We start from the raw sequence: 20,885 nt of genomic DNA, 5'->3' as shown, positions 1-20,885 counted from the left end.
TTCTTGAAAGAACTCATCAACAGAAGTATTTTGGTGGTTAAATGGTCAAAATCGGTCAAAAACTTTTCGAATTATGAATTTTCAAAGTTTCCCATTCTGACCGGTTATTGGAACGAAATAAATTGACAAAGTCTAAATATAGCAATGTGAGCAAAATTGGTATAAGCATATATTTACCTTTTTATATTTATTTTAATATATATGCAAACATGAAACAAGCATATTGTGAAAGTATCAAAGGGTTTCTTATGAAATGGCACTTTACTAGTCAATAGCTTAATGTATTTCTTCAAACCGAGGCACTGAAATCATGCTTTTAGAAAACATTTGCCAAAAATCATCCATAATGGCCAAAGTGGCACAAAATCAAAAGTCCAGGTGAACTTTTTTTTCCACAACAATATACACTACACATAAGAAAAATACTAATGTACTACAAGGATTTTCAACATAGGAATCCAAACAATCAAGTACCAACATGCACAGCTTTGTCCTGATGTCACTTCTGGGGTTTTAACAAAATGTTTAACCTCTATTGTGATTGGCAGCAGCATAAGGTATCTCTTTGATAGCTGATAATGCCCAGCCATTCAGCAAGTGGCTAATAACTGACCTTGATATGCTTGAATGAATACTGTCATGTGCTACAAAACCATCACACTCCAGGGCCTGGTCACTCCATATGCTACAGGGAGCACAATACTTTAACAATGGAGTGAAAGACTCATTATTGATTAGGCGCGTATTTTAAAAGTACAGCTCCTGTGCGAGTTTAGCAGCAAGTCAGTGCAGATAGTATAAATATAAGAAAATGTTTAGGGTTGAAATCAGGTGAAAAATACATCAAATGAGCACGAAACTTCACATTTATGTTCAGAAAGGTGTCTTCTTAGCATGATTCGAAAGGAATATGGAAATTCCAAAGGGAAGCTGGTGATTTAATTTTTAACTCAAGATCTACTTGTTCAATATTTTAACCTTTGTACAGAGGGTATGATAGAGGTATTACTGGCAACTCTGCCAAATTTCAGCTCAGTAGGCCACGTTTTTCACCTGAAATTATTGACATGAATATTTTGTGCCATTCTTGAGCAGTGCTGAACTCAGCCACTGGCAATTAAGCGCACTGTGGTGATGGACCAATTTTGATTCGCACTTACACGAAAATTAAATAAGTTATGTTGCTGTAATTTGCAAGATAGTTACAAAATGTAATTGGCAATAACTTCCCCAATTTTTGCAGAAAAATATTGAAAAATAAAAGAATGAGCTCATTTTAGAAATGTCTGTGTAAGCAGTGCACAGTTGAGCTCCCTGCCTGTCTATGGGAGTGTTCTAATCACGTTGATGGTTCATTGGTCATCCCTAGTTTTACTAGCACATTCAACGTAAATTAAAAAAAAAAGAAAAGAAAAGACACAGTCGGGACCAGGGTACACGGTCGGTCGGACGTGGACAAACAAACAATTTTTTTTTGGCCTAAATCTAAAATTTTGCCGCACTCAAATGAGGCTGACTCCACCCCCACTTTGATTTTGATCCGATGGGATAAAAGCTGGGGTTTGGGGAGGAAAGAAAACGTGAAGATGTTTGGCGCTATGTCTCTTCATATCATGTTTTCTTGAGAACGCTTTACCACAGACCTCACACCCAAATGGTTTGTCACCCGTGTGGATTCTCTCATGCTTAGCCAAATGGTCTTTGGTTTGAAAAGCTTTACCGCAGAACCCACAGGCAAACTGTCTAGAGGGCCGCGCTTCATGGACGGTACGTATGTGCCTACCAAAATCGTCTGTTCTGCTGAAGGTCTTGTGGCAGTATGTGCACTGGTACGGCTTAATCATGCTGTGCATGCGATCAATGTGTTTGTTCAAAGAGTCTTTTTCGTGAAAACTCATACTGCAAGAGAAACACTGAAAAGGTTTAATTCCGATGTGAATTTTGAGATGTCGTTTCAAGTCCCCTCTTCGCGTGAACTGTTTGTTGCACTGCACACATTCAAATGGCCTGGTTTTTGCGTGCGTCTTAATGTGCTGAACAAGATGCCCTTTTTGGCCAAACTCCTTGCCGCAATGGTCGCATCGGTACGGCTTGATATCAGTATTAAAATGAATTCTTACATGCCCAATCAAATCTGTACTCGTTTCGAAACATGTATTACACGTAGGACATACATATTTGGTTAAATCTGTATCCATGTGAGCATCCGCACTGCCGCCTACAAACACATTATTTACTTCCTCATCGAGATCAACACCATCACATGTTGCTATTAGTGAATTATTCATATCATCAGGTATTGTTATTAATGAATTATTCATATCAGGTATTGCTATTAATGAATTATTCATATCATCAGGTGTTGCTATTAATGAATTATTCATATCACCTGGTGTCCCCAGAAATGAATATTCATCAGTTTCACATCGGCTTGTTTCTACCTCCAGATTCTGATTGGGCAGCTGTTGTTTTGGGCGCCATCTTGCCCGAATGTGCCTTTTCTTATGCCATTGAAATTGATCAAAGTCGCAGAAACATGTGGAGCAGTACAGACAAGTAAACGGTCTCCTTCTTCGGTACACCGGTGTTATATCCTGTGTGGAAAGAGATGAGAATATTTCATGAGTGACTGTAAATTGCAAGAACAATTTAACATGCTTACTCAAATCTTTGAACAAGTTCATTAGGAATGTTGTAACTGTGAATTTTGTTCATTATTAACAATTCCAACTAAAAACAAAGGTGATTTACTCACATTTTAATGATGTTTCACCATTACAATAGTGGTTTAATCAGACTGGCAACTCATCACATCAGACTGTTTCCTTTCGTAGACAACAGGAAGCACCGTAGAGGGCATGATGAGATCAGTGTGTACATGTAGGCCCCATCGTCCTTGCTTAGAGTGTCATGTCCTTTTCTGCAGAACATGTGGCTTCTTTCAGCCATAGTCTTATCAGCTTCACGATCAATGACTTGTCCTCCCAATTGATACATTGATTTGTAGAGGCCATGTGATCAGTGATAGCAGATTTGTGGATGTCTATGACAGAAGATTTGCGATTTGCACACGTAAATGGTGCTTTCTGTTGTCCATAAAAGGGAAGAGTCTGATGAGATGAGTTGCCAGTCTGATGAAACCACTAGTGTAGTGGTGAAATGTCCCCGGGAAACGTCAATGAACATGAGTAAATCATCTGAGTTTGTTTTTAGTTATACAGAGGGAATATGTTATATCTCGGAATTATGCCTGTGAAAGGAGGGTATGGAGGCAAAGAGTAGGTGATTATAAGGATAATGTGTTATGTAGCAAATATTGCATTATTGGAATGATGAGGAACCAAATGAAAGACATCAAAGGTGTTGCAGTATTCATCATGTTCATAGTGGTTTATTAAAGATTAAATATCAAACTGTTATTGAGTCACGGGTCAACACTTCAGCGCCAGCCCATTACGGCCCTGATTTGGTAAAATGATCTAACTTGAAATTTGGACATTTTGAGTTAAACCTATTTAATGGGTAATGTAATGGCGCTCTTTCCATTGGTGACATCCTAAAATCACCACCATGCCACCAAATAATGAGAGATTTTATATTTTCTAAGACATTAGATCTGTTTAATAATATATTTTATTCAAAAAAAAACGTCAAGTGTTCAAACATAAAAGCTCTTTTTCTCGAAACAGCAATTTTAATTTCAAGTTAGATCATTTTACCAAATCAGGGCCGATTAGGCCTGACGATGCGTCTCGGATGAGACGTGATACTGTAGCCAACTTCAAAAATAGTAAGTCCAGATGATCAGTTTGATATTTAATCTTTAATTTATCTATCTACCTGGATGATTCAGAATATTCACAAATATAGTGGTTTATTGTGATTTTAAGAAAATAGAGACTGCGGTTTATACATTTATTGCATATATTTACAGTTATTTACATGTAATCCTGTAATGAGTTTTACGTACTCCCCTTCACCGTAGAAGTGATGATGTAACAGGATTAACTTAGAGTCCGAAGTTTTCCGTTTACGGAAAACGGAAGAAAATCTCAGAATCGGAGGTACAACACGGAAAATGACATTTTTGTATGATTTGACAAAAATTGTCAAAAGATAAGAGAAATAAGTGTTAAAAACAATCATGAGTTGTGTATGTCAATTTTATGATAAAAATACTGTTTAATAATACCAAAATAAAGGTATATTACCAAGCCGGCCATGACCCCCTATATCCCTTCAAACATTGTAATAGTCGGCCTATTATCGTGAGAATATTCCAATCAGAGCATATTGGTCGCGATATTGAACACTTTATTGTGATATTAATATTGTTGTTTTTACATTTTAATCTTTATTCATGACACGGATTTCCAAATTTTATAACACAGATTGCAACACGGAAAATGGATTTTAGAAAACGGTAAACTTCGGACTCTAGATTAACCACCATAGCAATAGGTTAAGATGTAGTACATAAAAATTTTATGCACTACCATTCACTGTAAATGTGATGATGTAACAGGATTAATTACCATAGCAATAGGTTTTAAAACAATTTTTTAAAAATATATTGCACTGCACTAGTACGTTCAGGCGGTACCTCTGTATTAAACCATATAGATGTCAAAGAACAGGGATAAAGACCTGGATCATAATTCTACAAAATATTCATATCATGCTGATCACTCGCACCTGCATCAATCGCATCTTTGAAAAGAGCGATATTGTATTCAATCTATGATTCAGACATACACAGGTGCAACCTGCTTGTAGTGCAGGGCGATATATTCAAAATTGTTTTAACCTATTGCTATGGTAGTTAATCCTGTTACATCCTCACTTCTATGGCAAATGGTACATAAAATGAGCTGCATTTGCAAAGGGGGGGGGTAGTCTCTGTTCAGTCATTTTTAAACTGAGATATCAAAGAGAAACATAGTTTTGTTCAGTCTGCAAAGGTCGATGATGCTACATTTTTCTTAATAGCCCAACATATGTTGCCATGGTTACTTTCTGAATGAAAAAGATGGAGATTCAGATGTGTTAACACCCTCTCCACGCAGGTGTCGTCTGCAGACAACAAGTTTCTAATTTTTTTTCAAAAACTCAAAAATTTCAGAATTGTAAATTTTTATGACCATATTTGGAATCAACATGAAAAATGCATTAATTTAAAGTGGGTATAAACAAGCCTAGTATTGGTTTAGTGGTTCTTAAGATAGCTCTTGATATTTTGAGAAAATATCTCAAAACTTTTTATATTGAAGCCTATGGCTAGCAAGCAGATAAGTACATGTATGTAAAACGCTATAGGCCTTGTTGTTAGTTAACTAATTGTTTTGTCATGGTTTTCTGAGGTAAATGATGCAGTTAACTTCTTTTGACATGCTGATATTTCCTGATATGCTATAGAAAAATTATTTAATTTGTGTACATCGTGGAACATACTCTCTGCGTAGTAAGCTGTTGTACGCAGATAACCTCGCATATATGGACGCGTAGAGTAGCGTTTACGCTCATATATTAGCATGATTAGTCATGAAGTAACAAGCGTAGTTGAATGTTCCATGATGTACACAAATTAAATAATTTTTCTATCATATCGCACAGAATTATGACTCCTTACTTCTTCCTCAAGAAGATTAGTGAACGGTTCCATATAATCTATGCTGTTGACAGTGTGATCAGAAGTCATATCTGGATAAAATTTGAAATAATCATCATATTCATCTTCAGTTTCTTCTGAACTACCAGTATCTTCAGCAGCCACAGACTTTGGTTCTGGTAAAATATAGATGCTTTCCAGGAAGTTCTGAATATTTAACCGCCTGCGGCTGACCTGCCCACGTTTTTTAGCGAGACTGCGCCAACTGCTCAGAATCGTACCATGTGCGAGGGGCACTGTTTCATCCGTCTTAAATAAGTTTGGCCACCAAACATCTCCTACCACTTTCCATGTTGTGTTAGTCTTTTTCCTATATTTGTTCAGCTCTATGATCATTCCATTGGTGATTTCCGATTTGGTTGATGACGATATTAAAGACTGCGGCGTGATGCCACTGCTTTGACAAAGAGGACCTATTTGTGGGTCAGAGTTCAACGATAAACCTGGCATTTCTTCCATCAGCAAAAGCATGTTCTTGGACGATTTCGCTTTGTTGATAAGTCTCCTAAGTTTGGCAAGTAGACCCGCCAGATGCATTGGTCTCAAATTTAGTGCTTCAAATATGTCTGGGAAAGCTTTTCTGTAGCTTTTTGCGGAAGCAGCGACACGATTTCGGATCGACTCCAATAATGCCGCACATGGTTTCCCATTCCAATGATCTGCAAAATTAGATGCAAAAAAAAAAAATTAATAAATAAAAGTTTTTTGAAATCTGGGGGAAAAAGATTTTGGTCCTACAGTAGTCATGTAGTAGTAAGGCACCAGAACCAAATGTGTTCGATCGTTGCAGGGCCTCCTTGGAAATCAGTGTTTGACATTGAAGGAGCTACCCTGGGTAAAGAAAGTTCAAATAAATAAGTAAATTTGGATTGACTGTCGATGTTGCTTCGCTGCTTGTTATTAATGAACGAACAAACAATTAATCGGAATTGATGCTAAATTTATATTGGTCAATATCTACACAGGCAAAGATTCAGTTGTTATCACAATAAACAATAGTCAACTAACTGATTTCATAAATAACAAGGTGGTTCTCGCCTGCTTTCGCGACCGCCTGCTTTTGCGATTACTTTTGGTAGAAGTAAATGAACCTGCAACAACCCATGGTGATTTGCCTGTTCAATTTGAGCTTGATTGGACCAATATTGGAATTTGACCTTTGATCCCTAAATTTTGGTGGGTCTCGGCTGGGCACAATTACCTGGCTGATAATAAGGATCGGCCGAGCATCGATGGTCGATTGTAAGATCGAACTAATTTGTTTTTATTGCCTAAGTTATACTTTGTACTTATTTTCTAAACTTTTTTAAAGACAGAAAGAAGAAAACAATTTCCTGAGTTTTAATTTTAGGAAAGTGGAACTTATATGGAAAATATTTAAAGGCATAGTCTTACTTTTATTTCATTTCATTTTTTTTGTTTACAAATTAATTTTTGGCTCAAGTAATCAATTTCATGACAAAAGCAAAGAAAGATTTTTTTAAATGATGAAATATTTAAAACCAATCAATTATAAAATTCATTTTTGATGAGATTCTACATGAAATATCATAGTATTACAATTAATATAAATAATATAAAACAATGAAAACCAACCTGGGACACTATTTTCTGCCAGTAGTAGGTCAAATTCTGCAGCGCTCCAGCCAGAAATTCGCTCTACTTCAGCTGCGAAGATCGGATCATGCATGTCACTGCTAGGTTCTGGGGCTAAAAAAAACACACAAATTTTAGTACACTTTAGCGCTTAATTTCGATACATTACTGATGGCATAATCTCACATATTATAGATCAAAATAATCTTTGGAATATCCTTTATTAAGGGTACATTCTCTTTTGAAATTTTGAGAGCTAAAATGGGATATTTTTGCCATATTAAACATCTAATTTGGCCTAGATATAATCATCGGAAATACGAAAGTTATATTGCAACGGAAAGGGAAAGATTTATATATTATTATTTTTCCATTGCTATTTTAATTTTCAGACTCTGATTGGGACTGGGAGTGAATGAACTGGGTCATTGATTATAGCACTCGCTATTATTTTTTGGACCAGTCATTTCATCGATTTTCCTCATTCTGATTTCTAAACCAAATTGTAGTCATCTATAAAACATCCCATAATAACATTCTTGCTATTCAGTTTTGATATTTCTACTTCAGAAATAAAATTACAAGTTGTAGAAAACCTAAATTTACGACTGAATATTTTGATATTTATCATAGTTTAGGAAATAATGAGTTGTCTTACCAATCCGTCTTTTTCCGCTTCTGGTTGCCATCTTGAAAAAAATCGAAAACACAACTGTGTCAGGAGGGTGAGAGTTATGAGGGCAATGTCGGGTTGAGTGGACTAAGATACATATTTAAACGCATGCGTGTTCGTCAACTACATGTATAGCCTTAGTACCCTCCGTCTTCGCTGCACGCTATATTTTCTATGTGGAGTGATAAACACACTGATGGCGGAGGAGAATACTTGCTGGTCAGATGTTCTAATTCTATCAAGCATATAATACCACAACAATCACCGTCATATTCCATCAATTTACAGAATTATGCTCAATTTATAATTTAATGCTCTGCGTGCTAGCCATGCGCTTCAACGGAAAAAGTTGAAGTTCTGAGATATTTTCTCAAAATATCAAGAGCTATCTTAAAAGGGCATTTCGTGATCCACAGCCTCATCCCCCCACGTTTATGTACAAAATATTTCTTGCAGATTAATTCGTTTAACAAAGATATCGCGAAATTTGAATTTCGTTCTGGTGCACAGAACGAAATTACAACGTATTGTCTATGGAGCAGCGTAATACACATAATCATGCATAACTCGCAAACGCAAAATCGGAATCAACTGAAATTTTGGGAATATGCTTTTTTCGTGGATATGTACTGAAAGATGTCATAAAAAGAGGATGCTAGGATCACGAAATACTCCTTTAAGATCTACTGTACCAATACTAAGCTTGTTTGTACTCATTTTAATGCATTTGTCATGCTGATTCTAAATATGGTCATGAAAAGTTACATTTCTGAAATTTTTGAATTTTGATTTTTTTTAAAAACATGTCGTCTGCAGTCGACACCCGCGTGAAGAGAGTTAAAATTGTAAACCTGTCAACTTAATATTCCAAATGAGTGTGCATATTATGTAAATACAGCACAGCCCATGTGGTGTCAATGTGTTGTGCACTTAGGCAAGGCTCTCCAGCCCTAGGCTATTGCCTCTCCCCACCCAGGTGTACAAATGGGTAACTGGCATTAGTCATTTGCCAAAAAGGTAACAGACTACAGTATGAATTCCAATTGAATGAACACAGCTTTCAACAGCTGTACTCAATCCAACCATGATCATATATCGCATATTTCAAACTACAACACGAACACACGACCTTGATATACCGTACTGACGCGAGTATAGTCCCACCTTCGAGTAAAGTCCCACCCCAAATTTTTTTTTTTAATTTAATTTTTCGGCTTTGGAGTGTCCCAGGACCTAGACCTAAATGCTAGGATCATTCATGGTTGACCTAAAAAAAAAAATTTTGAAATCATTAATAGACTATGACATGAATACAAATTATCAATTTTCATATTAAAAATACAAAATATCTTGAATTTTTTTTTTTTTTTTTTTTTTTAGGTCAACCATGAATGATCCTAGCATTTAGGTCTAGGTCCAGGGACACTACAGAACGAAAAAAAAAAAAAAAAAAAAAAAAAAAAAAAATTTGAAATTGAGTATAGTCCCACCCCCAATTTTGAAAAATGTTCACCCAAAACGGGGTGGGACTATACTCGCGTCAATACGGTAATACTAACCAATCACAAGTGCGTTGGCGTGGTTGGATTCACTTCCGAGTTACTAATGCAAAGTCACACACGCTGGTGTACATCTCACAGTGTACGCAAAAAATGTGTCACAATATGTCAGGCTGTGTTCATTCAATTGGAATTCCTACTGTAGCTGTGAAGGAGGTGTAGTGATTCCCCCACAGCAACAGGAGTCTGGCCCAATCGCTAAGGCCTAAAAAAAATGTTTGATTGGCGTAACCCGACCGACCCTAAAAATAGGCCCGACCTTAGACTTTTGCAAAAAATGGATTAAAAAAATATAAAAAGATTAAAATTTAAAAAAAAAATGAAAAATTCAATATTTTCAGCTTAAAATGTGCGTTAAAAAAATTGTTGACCGACCTACCCTAATTTATTTTTTCATGTTACGCCAATCAAACAATTTTTTTTTAGGCCTAACGGCTTCAAAAGAGAGATGGGCACTCCAGCTTGTGAACACAGGTGCATCCGCTTTACCTTACTTTTCTTTTACAGGTCAAGACCAGTGCTGGCAGGGTCAGAATTTCGTTTTGCAGAGCGAATCTTGATTCTTGCAGAATAAATATGCGGGAATCATTGATTCTTGCAAATCAACTTCTGTGTAAACTGTAAAAGATTGCGAGAATCAACTAGGATTCGCAATAATCTGTTTACGAGAACCTTTGGGAGAATCGATTCCCAGATTCTTGCCGAAATTCTGACCCTGCTGCTGGAGTTGCTCCATAATTGATCAGGAAATTGGAACTTAGGCAAAATAATGTTTGGTTAAGGATGTTATCACCAAATCTGATCAACACATCAATTATTATTAATACAAAAGTAAAAAGTAGGAAACTACCGTGAAGTATATAAAATTAGGTTGAGCTTTGACCATAGGCCTTTTCATAGCCATGATATAATACTTGTGAAAACAAAACATACACAAGTAATATATCATGGCTATGAAAAAGGCATATGGCCGAAAGCTCGCCCAATGTTATATACTTCACGGTAGTTTCCTACTTTTTACTTTTGTATTCATCATCACACTGCCGACGCAGCTTTTTACTGTTTAATTATTATTAATAGTCTATTTCTCACCGTTTATCTAATACACAATGTCAGTGTGTTCTTTTGTTTACTAAACAAGGTTCTTTGTTCCTGATCTTTTTTAAAAGAATGCACTTAGTTTGGTACCTTTTAGCTAAAACACTGTTGCCTTGTTTAACACTTGATGAGAAGTGATTGCTATCATCAAGCATCAGTTGCCAGTAGTGTTAGTCACTTCTCACCAAGTGCTGAAAAAGGCAACAGGATTTGCTGAAACGTTCAAAAGTAAAATTGGGCTATTCCATCAGCTGAAATTTATACACCCTCTATTTAAGACATGAACTTAGTCTTTCACACAGGGAGTGTGAATTTCAAAATGGAGTTACCTGAATGGGTGAATGCATTTGAAATCTACACCCATTGTATGGGAGAATATATAAAAGTCATGTCTTCCATGGGGTGTTTGGACTTCTACTGGAATTGCCAATTTATTCAATCAGTGAAAATCATACTTACCAACTTTTGATGGGAAGTTTGATTGACTGGATCACTGTCAGTAGCTGGTGATGATATGGTCTTGGCAGTGTCTAGATTATAAGTTTTCTGCACTGGACCACTGTGAGGAGGAGCTGATGCTGATGTGGGTTTGGTAGGACCTTGATGATTAGATGAGGAAGATGATTCTGGTAATATGATCTTTGAGCTGCTGCCATCCTGAAATGATAAAATATTTTTGATTAATTCTTCAGAATTGGTAGAATATAGTCTATCAATAGGTTACTTATGATTCAATAAATTGCACTTACTGTCCCGTGTACATTTTGGCAACTGCTCCTGATTCTAGAAAAATACAGCACTATAATTTTTTTGGATTAAAAAAATATCATGTTTTGCCAAATGAAATAGCCCATTTCGGGCGAAACTTGCCAACTTTTAAGGAAACTTTCCTGATTTTTGCCAACATCTTGCTTTGTTCCCTATTGCTTCGCCCTAGAAAAAAATTCCTGGTGCCGCCACTGATAGCATTACTAGATTTATACAATTTTAGCACTGAACATGCACAGCATGTCATTTGACAACTTACATTTTGAAATTTATCTATTTATTCTAACAGATGAACTTTGCTTTAAAAGTGGTTTAAGTACTGCAACATCTGGACCTTCACAAACCGTCAAGGATTGCTAAACTGGTTGCAACTTGCGATAGTACTTACATTGGTCTATTCCAGTTGAAATCCATACACCCCCTATGGAAGACATGACCTTAATCTTCCACACAGGGAGTGTGAATTTCAAATAGGAATACCTGAATGAGTGGCTCCATTTGAAATCTACACCCCCTCCCCCGTGTGGGAGATTAAGGTCATGTCTTCCATAGGGGGTGTACCAATTTCAACTGGAATAGCCCATTACATGCATACCGTATTCTGTCGGTCGGACATCCGGGCTATCTCTAGTCTCGGGCCCAAGCTGCATGTGGCTCACGGTTTGTTGTGTACAACAGAAACCGGCTGTGAAGGAGGCTACATAGCGATGTTGCTGGAGTGACATTCAATTTCGGAAAAAACGACACTCGACCATGAAATTTAATTTTAAGTTTGTCAGTATATAAACGGTAAATCAAGTAAGTTTCTTTCACTCTGAAGACTTAGAAACGGTTGTTTGATTCCACTGACTATTTGCGATCGAAATTTACATTACACCAATGACAAAAATCATCAACAAAAATCGAATCACGGACTTGTTTTCACTCGAACATCATCAACCGGAAGTGACGTGACATGGACCGACAGAATTGTTTGTAATAAACACTCCCCCTCTAATAAACGCCACCCTCCAACTTTTTTCTCTGAAAAATTGACAAAAATATCATGTTTTGCCAATTGAAATAGCCCATTTCGGGCGAAACTTGCCAACTTTTAAGGAAAATTTCCTGATTTTTGCCAACATCTTGCTTTGTTCCCTATTGCTTCGCCCTAGAAAAAAATTCCTGGTGCCGCCACTGATAGCATTACTAGATTTATACAATTTTAGCACTGAACATGCACAGCATGTCATTTGACAACTTACATTTTGAAATTTATCTATTTATTCTAACAGATGAACTTTGCTTTAAAAGTGGTTTAAGTACTGCAACATCTGGACCTTCACAAACCGTCAAGGATTGCTAAACTGGTTGCAACTTGCGATAGTACTTACATTGGTCTATTCCAGTTGAAATCCATACACCCCCTATGGAAGACATGACCTTAATCTTCCACACAGGGAGTGTGAATTTCAAATAGGAATACCTGAATGAGTGGCTCCATTTGAAATCTACACCCCTCCCCCGTGTGGGAGATTAAGGTCATGTCTTCCATAGGGGGTGTACCAATTTCAACTGGAATAGCCCATTACATGCATACCGTATTCTGTCGGTCGGACATCCGGGCTATCTCTAGTCTCGGGCCCAAGCTGCATGTGGCTCACGGTTTGTTGTGTACAACAGAAACCGGCTGTGAAGGAGGCTACATAGCGATGTTGCTGGAGTGACATTCAATTTCGGAAAAACGACACTCGACCATGAAATTTAATTTTAAGTTTGTCAGTATATAAACGGTAAATCAAGTAAGTTTCTTTCACTCTGAAGACTTAGAAACGGTTGTTTGATTCCAATGACTATTTGCGATCGAAATACACATTACACCAATGACAAAAATCATCAACAAAAATCGAATCACGGACTTGTTTTCACTCGAACATCATCAACCGGAAGTGACGTGACATGGACCGACAGAATTGTTTGTAATAAACACTCCCCCTCTAATAAACGCCACCCTCCAACTTTTTTCTCTGAAAAATTGACAAAAATATCATGTTTTGCCAAATGAAATAGCCCATTTCGGGCGAAACTTGCCAACTTTTAAGGAAAATTTCCTGATTTTTGCCAACATCTTGCTTTGTTCCCTATTGCTTCGCCCTAGAAAAAAATTCCTGGTGCCGCCACTGATAGCATTACTAGATTTATACAATTTTAGCACTGAACATGCACAGCATGTCATTTGACAACTTACATTTTGAAATTTATCTATTTATTCTAACAGATGAACTTTGCTTTAAAAGTGGTTTAAGTACTGCAACATCTGGACCTTCACAAACCGTCAAGGATTGCTAAACTGGTTGCAACTTGCGATAGTACTTACATTGGTCTATTCCAGTTGAAATCCATACACCCCCTATGGAAGACATGACCTTAATCTTCCACACAGGGAGTGTGAATTTCAAATAGAATACCTGAATGAGTGGCTCCATTTGAAATCTACACCCCCTCCCCGTGTGGGAGATTAAGGTCATGTCTTCCATAGGGGTGTACCAATTTCAACTGGAATAGCCCATTACATGCATACCGTATTCTGTCGGTCGGACATCCGGCTATCTCTAGTCTCGGGCCCAAGCTGCATGCATGTGGCGACGGTTTGTTGTGTACAACAGAAACCGGCTGTGAAGGAGGCTACATAGCGATGGTGCTGGAGTGACATAAAAAAAAAAAAAAAACGACACATGGAATTTAATTTTAAGTTTGTCAGTATATAAGCGGTAAATCAAGTAAGTTTCTTTCACTCTGAAGACTTAGAAACAGTTGTTTGATTCCACTGACTATTTGCGATCGAAATTTACATTACAAAAATAAAAAAAATCATCAACAAAAATCGAATCACGGACTTGTTTTCACTCGAACATCATCAACCGGAAGTGACGTGACATGGACCGACAGAATTGTTTGTAATAAACACTCCCCCTCTAATAAACGCCACCCTCCAACTTTTTTCTCTGAAAAATTGACAAAAATGCAAATATTTCCATGCTATATCGTGTGAATAAGCTTAAAACTGGCATCAGTCAGTCAGTCTTCCATCCATTCCATTGCCTAATTATGGTAGAATTTCACCAGATTCTTGCTTGATGATGTACTTACGGGTGTAATTTTGATGTATTTACCACAAAAATGATATTTTCCATGGGTGTCGCCATTAGTATAGCCGTAAATCCCTCTTTTCTACAGGAGCACCATCGGGAAATTTAACCTGATTTTTAAGTTTTTTTCACTGACAATTCACCTTAAATTAAGGCCCCCCTTTGCGAAAAATGCAATGCTCCCGGGTGCGTTTATTACAAACAATACGGTATAAGAAAATGGCCTCCACCAACAGAGACACATAGGGGGTGTATGGATTTCAGCTGGAACAGTCCATATTGTATCACTACCAACCTTGCATGGGAGGCTCGACTTCTGCTCGCTTGGTACCGTGTCTATAACGGTGGATGAATGACGCCTAGTCCTCCAGTAGTCATCGACGAAATCCTGTTTTAATTTCTCACCATTCTCTATTCTTACCAAACGTCGAAAGCACTTCTTACACATGCGCAAGGAATGTGGATGTGTGTCGGATTGCACAAACTTACTCAACCTCTTCTTAATGTTATTTGTGGTGATAAGACAGTAGCTATCACACGTGTGTATTTCCGTACCACATACCAAACATGTTTTCTTGCTGCCATCCCCATCTTGAACCTGCGTCACTGGGGTTTCACCGCCTCCATCAGTTCTTAGCACGACTGGTACGGTGGAGTGAGCGGCTGCGACTGCACTAGCTATAGCTACTGGTTTCAATCTGCTTGGTGGATTATCAGCAGGTATACAGCAATTCTGTGATCCACTTGGTGGATGATCAGCAGGTTTACAGCAGTTCTGTGGATTGGTCAACAAAGTCATGGAATATAAGAATTCAAAAGATCTAGACTGAAACAAGCACCTTTTTTTATTGCCAATAACTTAAAATATAAAAAAATATTGCTGACATTCAACTCATTTCCTGTGATCGAGTCAAATTTGTGATCAGATCTGATGAGCCAGTAAACATACAACCATCACAAGGATCCCTAACCAGTAGGTTGTGAGTTTAAAGTAGGCTAAAATTTGTATATTATATTACATTGCGAATTAAATAAAATCATATCATATCAGAGCGACATTCCTCGTATTCAGAATGCAATTTGATGCATCTGATGTGCTCTCAGGTCCCACAAAAAATAATGTGCAAAGGTGGGTGACCGAGTTAGTACATATCTCTATGGGACTTTGATTTGGTGGTGTGAGATCACATATCTTTTTTTCCACATTGCTGGGAATAAACATCAGTCTTAATTGGCAATCACTTCAAATCATCCCCCACAAGGTTCAGGAATGTGTCCAAATGTCCTCTATTTGTAAATGTTTAGTTAATACATACCTAAACAAAATACAATGCTTTGTAACTCACCACTTGAACAAGGTTTAGCCCAAGCAAACGAAGACTAACTAAAGTTGTATAAGAATTATATAGATATAGACCCTAGCAGCTTATTATCCTCTTTAACAGTAATTATGACTAATGATTTAAAAGGGCATTTCGTGATCCACAGCCTCATCCCCCCCACTTTTCTCCAAAAAAAAATTGAGATTTTTATACCACTGGAAACCTCTGGCTACATAATGTTTATATACAAAACATTTCTTGCAGATTATTTTGTTTAGCAAAGATATCGTGAAATTTTAATTTCGTTCTGGTATACCAGAACGAAATTACAACACATTGTCTATGGAGCAGTGTAATACACATAATCATGCATAACTCGCAAACGCAAAATCGGAATCAACTGAAATTTTGGGAATAAGCTTTTTTCGTGGATATCTATGACTTGGTAACAAGGAGTTAATTTCCATGGGGCTTACATCAAAATCAGTGAAGTAAATGATGTAAAACAGTGTTGGAATGTTGTTATCCCTCTCCATGGGTGTCAACTGCAGACATCAAGTTTTTATTTTTTTAATTCAAACATTTCAGAATTGTAAATTTTCATGACTATATGATCAGCATGAAAAACGCATTAAAATGAGTACAAACAAGCCTAATAAGATAGATCGTAATATTTTGAAAAATATCTCAGAACTTGGATTTTTTGTGTTGAAGGCTATGGCTAGCACGCAGACCATTAATATTTTGACATTGGAGTGATTTGACCCATTTTCTTTTCCACTTACTATACATACCTGTCCTTGCAAGGAATCAATGCTACCAAAGCTATCATCCTGGGAGGATTTGACAACAGATGCATCTTCATCTTGGTCCTGTCTGAGGTTATGACGAAGTTCTCCAACAGACTGTAAACAAATCAGAACAAAACAAACTAAAACATGAGTGGACAAATTTGTTTTTCACCCAAACACCACTCCTTCAAAGGATTTCTAGGTGACGTCACTGGGTGTCACCATAGCTTGAATGTTTAATAGATCATTTAACATTTGAAAATTGGGTTCCTAAAAATTTGGCATATTATGCAAAGGGGAGATATTTTGGCAGGCTGAGAGGAAGGAAAAAACTATTTTGACAGGCTGAGCGGGGAGGGCAAGGTTTTATGGCATGCCGAGAGGGGGACAAGCTTTTGAGCCAGGCCATTTTGAAATTTTCGGGAGGGGGGGGGAGAACAGATAATTACAGCACAGCCCCTTAGCATTGGCTAATTACATGGACTCACCTTTTCTGGTGAATGTTCTGTACACACAAGAATGTTTTTCCTTTTACGTGCATGGCTCTGTGTTCCACCATTCTCTCCAGCGGGTGGGGTCCCTTGATCTCTTACAATGCGCTTTATTTTTGGCAATGGTGGAGTTGAGATGGGCGTTGTTGTAGGTAATGTTAAACATTTGCGCATGACGGTCTGTTTGAAGTTTGACAGTAGCGTTCGCTGGGCAGCCAATCCATCTTCGTATTTTTTCACTTTCCGCATGCAAATAGCGCACACGCAGTATGAATTCGGCATAACTTCACTTATATTGATATCTAGAACGTTTTGAAGTTTCTTGACTATTTCCTCTGAATTTCTCAGTCCTCCTCTAAACGATTGCCAGTGAGACGTTGAACCTAGTCCGCAGCTGCAAATCATGCAATAACGCCATGATGGTCTATTTGGACATGATTCTGGATGCATGTGTACCTCATTCCCAGGGGTATAAGGCTGATCGCCCTCCATTAGTAAACCTGATTGGTAAACGAAGATGTGTACAAGTAAAGTAAATCACTAGTCCGAATAATCAGACCCAGAACAAAATATTAATTTCTAACATGATCCTGTTCTGGGTCTGAACTGTTTCTATTCGAAATCTTGATGGCAAAGTGGACAAAAGAAGCACATGGTCCTACTTCACAGTTTTTAATCCCCTATTCATGTTGCATGAATCACTCTATTGTGGACCATCCTTTTGATACTTGAGTATTTGGAAAAGCGGAACAGACCCTTTGTCTACCTCTCTGTTTGTAAACAAACGAGGAGGTCGCCTCGCCGAATAGGAAAGTCAGCGTTATAGTACGGCACTGGTAAATCACCATCATTCTAATTTCCAACAGTGTAGAACCGATCACCTCTTTTTCTGCATCGGCCGATCTTCAATCCTTTTTGTTTTTGATTGGTCGATCCGATTCAGATTTTCAATTCATACATTTAGTAATCACGGCCATGACACAGTGTTCAAATAATGCATGCACACACATAAAATGTACGCAATTTGTTTGCTGTTCACGGTAGTATAACACATAAGCTTTCCTAACTTACCTGGACATGTGCTCGTAAATTTTTAAAGTGGATAAGATGCATTCAGAAGAAATAGCATATTCTAATGTTGTTGCAAGATGCAAATTTGTAAAATGGAATTCTAAATGTTCCTCTACTTAGCTCGAGATACTCTAGCTAAAATACAGGTTTACATTTACTATCTTAAATTATCTTGCTGTATTTCAGCTAGAGCTCCAAACGACAAGCTTCCGGTTTTTTTTGGAGAACAATACTGTTACGTAAGATGAAGAAGAAACCCGCCTCGGAGCCCGCCCTACTCATTATTTCATTGTACTTATTGCAATTTGCAGCCACACATTACGTAATCAACACAAAGCTTTAGTGAGGATTAGTGAGTGGATAAGAAATTGACAGTGGAGGATACGAAGGACACGCCGATTGTTAGTTGTCAATCATGAATTGCCGCAACGTATTAATATTTTACTGCATGGCATTCCGCAAACACCAAGACAAATTATGCCGTATTTTTCCAAAGATCATCTTATATGAAGTAAGCTGAATGTGATCTGTACTGTTGTAACATTCCGATCGCTTTTGATCACCTATTATCGGCGAATTTGCTTGAAAACACGTGAGTTCATGTTGTGTAAACATAATTAGCATAGACACAAATGAAATTACGATGCAATACAAAGCAATTTGAATGCGCAGCAGATCTATAGAAATAACGTTGCCCGGTTTTATGCAGAATTAGACCCTGTCTGCCTCTACTGCAAGTATTAATATGTGTTTTTGTCAGTCCATATTGGGGAAATCCCATCGCCCGGGTGGGTCTCTGGAATTGATGAAATAACACTACTCCTGATGTCACTCGAACATAGTCTATTGTGCGCTTCGGCAATGCTCGAAAGACTCACATGGGTATTTCCCGAAATGACATATGCCAGCTGCAACTTGTTGACATGGTCGCCGTATTTACGTAAATGTTTACCTTATAAAATCATTCGTAATGCTAACTTTGATAAAATGTTTATCTTCAGTATTTGTTTGTAATTGAAAATATCAAATGAAATGACCTGTTTTTGAACAAATGAATGCTGAATACTGTTTTACTATTAAAGCATTAGATCGGTTTGTTAGATCGGTGAAAGTATCAAATTTCTATCAGTTCAGATCAGATAAGCTTAAAATCGGCCCGATTCAGAACCTCCCGATCTGATCGGTTCTACACTAATTTCCAATATCATAACTCCATTTTCGAATGCAGATATTAAGCACCTTTTTCTGACTTTTTGTGGCAATTTTTATTCTATATTGTATATTTGTGTACAAATTTAGGGCACTATTTACATATATTTTAAGTTTAATTTAGCCCAATATCATTTCATAATAATTTTTTTAGAAAATTTCCTTGCTATTTGTAACTCATTTTTCTGATGTTTTAATGTCATTATACAAGTGTCTACCCCCTGTAAAGATTCAAACAAAATTTAAGGGGGTACTACACCCCTAGCCAATTTTTTGCTTATTTTTGCATTTTCTCAAAAATTATAGCGCATTGGTGACAAGTAAGATATGTAGGCCTATATTATAGGGGCAAGGACTACAACTACTGCACTGAAAATTCAGCAAACTCAAAGCAAGTAGTTAATGATTTATTGATCAAATATTGGTTTTCCCTCATTTTTGACTGTAACTCCACAACTGTTGTCTGTGCTGAAATAAAATTTCCAGTGTAGCAGTTGTATTCCTTGCCCCTATAATATACATACATGTATCTTACTTGTCACCAATGCTCTATAATTTTTGAGAAAAATGCAAAAATAGGCACAAAATTAGGCAGGAGTGTAGTACCCCCTTAAGATAAATAGCGCCACGAAACAATTCTACATGACATCAAACAACCATGAAAAACAGTCTGGCGAACAGACAAGACACACATACACAGATATTGAAATTGACTGACCTTTGACCTTTGCTTCTTCTTTTCTATCACAGCTATTCTGGTAACTGTGTTTGAAATTGGTTTTGCTACGTCTGACCTGCTTGGTAAATTCAATGTTGGTATAGCTCCTTCCTTCAGTTTCACAACAGGTGGTCGCTTCAATTTACCCGCTTCCAGTAGCACCCTTGTCAGCATATCATAACCAATCTGGTCCTTCTCAAAGTGAAGTGAGCATACGCGATCTGAATCACTGAATTTATATGTGTTGATGTCAGTTTCAACTCCACAAAGGGCTAGCCATTTTCTTGCCGTTTCAGGGTCTTTTGGAAAGCAAAATAGACGGACTGATTCTTGAGATGATCGACCAGTGTGGCTCTTACACTTGACAACTTTGCAGCCTGGCATTTCGATGGACAACACAGCAAAATGTTACTTGAATGGAGCGGTCACCAATCACTGAAATAAATAAAAAAGACAAAATGAAAACTTCCTGATTTTATTTTGATGTTGAGAACCAAGCACAAATGCAGGATTTATTTGGGGGGGGGGAGTGCAGGACTTCTAAAAAGTGGAGCTTTTTTGAATGAAAAGTGCATGCCACTTTTTATGTAAAAAGTGGCCCTAAACACCACCACAAAAGATCTTCTTACAAGTACAGAAAGATGAACACAGAAGAACTAACTAATGATACTCATGAGTTCTGCTCATTATTCATCACCTCTAACCCTGAACAGAACTCTGTTGAACACAACTGGATCAAGTTTACTAGAAATGAGTAATGTAGATGGCTAAAGGATCACATCTCTATGAAGAC

General features: G+C 37.4%; 1 protein-coding gene across 1 annotated transcript; it reads right to left on the bottom strand.

Moving 5' to 3' along the window:
• Nucleotides 1-1,486: 1,486 nt before the first annotated feature.
• LOC140163230 (uncharacterized) lies at nucleotides 1,487-20,476 on the bottom strand. The gene is made up of 9 exons (XM_072186627.1): nucleotides 20,071-20,476; nucleotides 17,092-17,594; nucleotides 16,607-16,717; nucleotides 14,786-15,265; nucleotides 11,054-11,251; nucleotides 7,923-7,953; nucleotides 7,265-7,378; nucleotides 5,630-6,327; nucleotides 1,487-2,594 (listed from the first exon to the last, which is right to left on the bottom strand). The coding sequence occupies exons 1-9, from the start codon at nucleotides 20,474-20,476 to the stop codon at nucleotides 1,503-1,505; spliced, it is 3,633 nt and encodes a 1,210-aa protein (XP_072042728.1). The 3' UTR covers nucleotides 1,487-1,502.
• Between the last annotated feature and the right edge of the window lie 409 nt (nucleotides 20,477-20,885).

The sequence above is a fragment of the Amphiura filiformis genome, chromosome 10 (assembly GCF_039555335.1).
Source record: "Amphiura filiformis chromosome 10, Afil_fr2py, whole genome shotgun sequence".
NCBI classification, from domain to species: domain Eukaryota; kingdom Metazoa; phylum Echinodermata; class Ophiuroidea; order Amphilepidida; family Amphiuridae; genus Amphiura; species Amphiura filiformis.
This window is presented reverse-complemented; position numbering and strand designations above follow the sequence as displayed.

What these genes read in the sequence shown, in the direction of transcription:
- LOC140163230 (XM_072186627.1), bottom strand. Translation starts at nt 20,476, where the DNA reads ATGCCAGGCTGCAAAGTTGTCAAGTGTAAGAGCCACACTGGTCGATCA. An exon ending in CAGTCAATTTCAATATCTGT is followed by an intron (nt 17,595 to 20,070) that starts GTATGTGTGTCT and finishes TTTACCAATCAG; the next exon opens with GTTTACTAATGGAGGGCGAT. An exon ending in CTAATCTTCTTGAGGAAGAA is followed by an intron (nt 2,595 to 5,629) that starts GTAAGGAGTCAT and finishes CTTTCCACACAG; the next exon opens with GATATAACACCGGTGTACCG.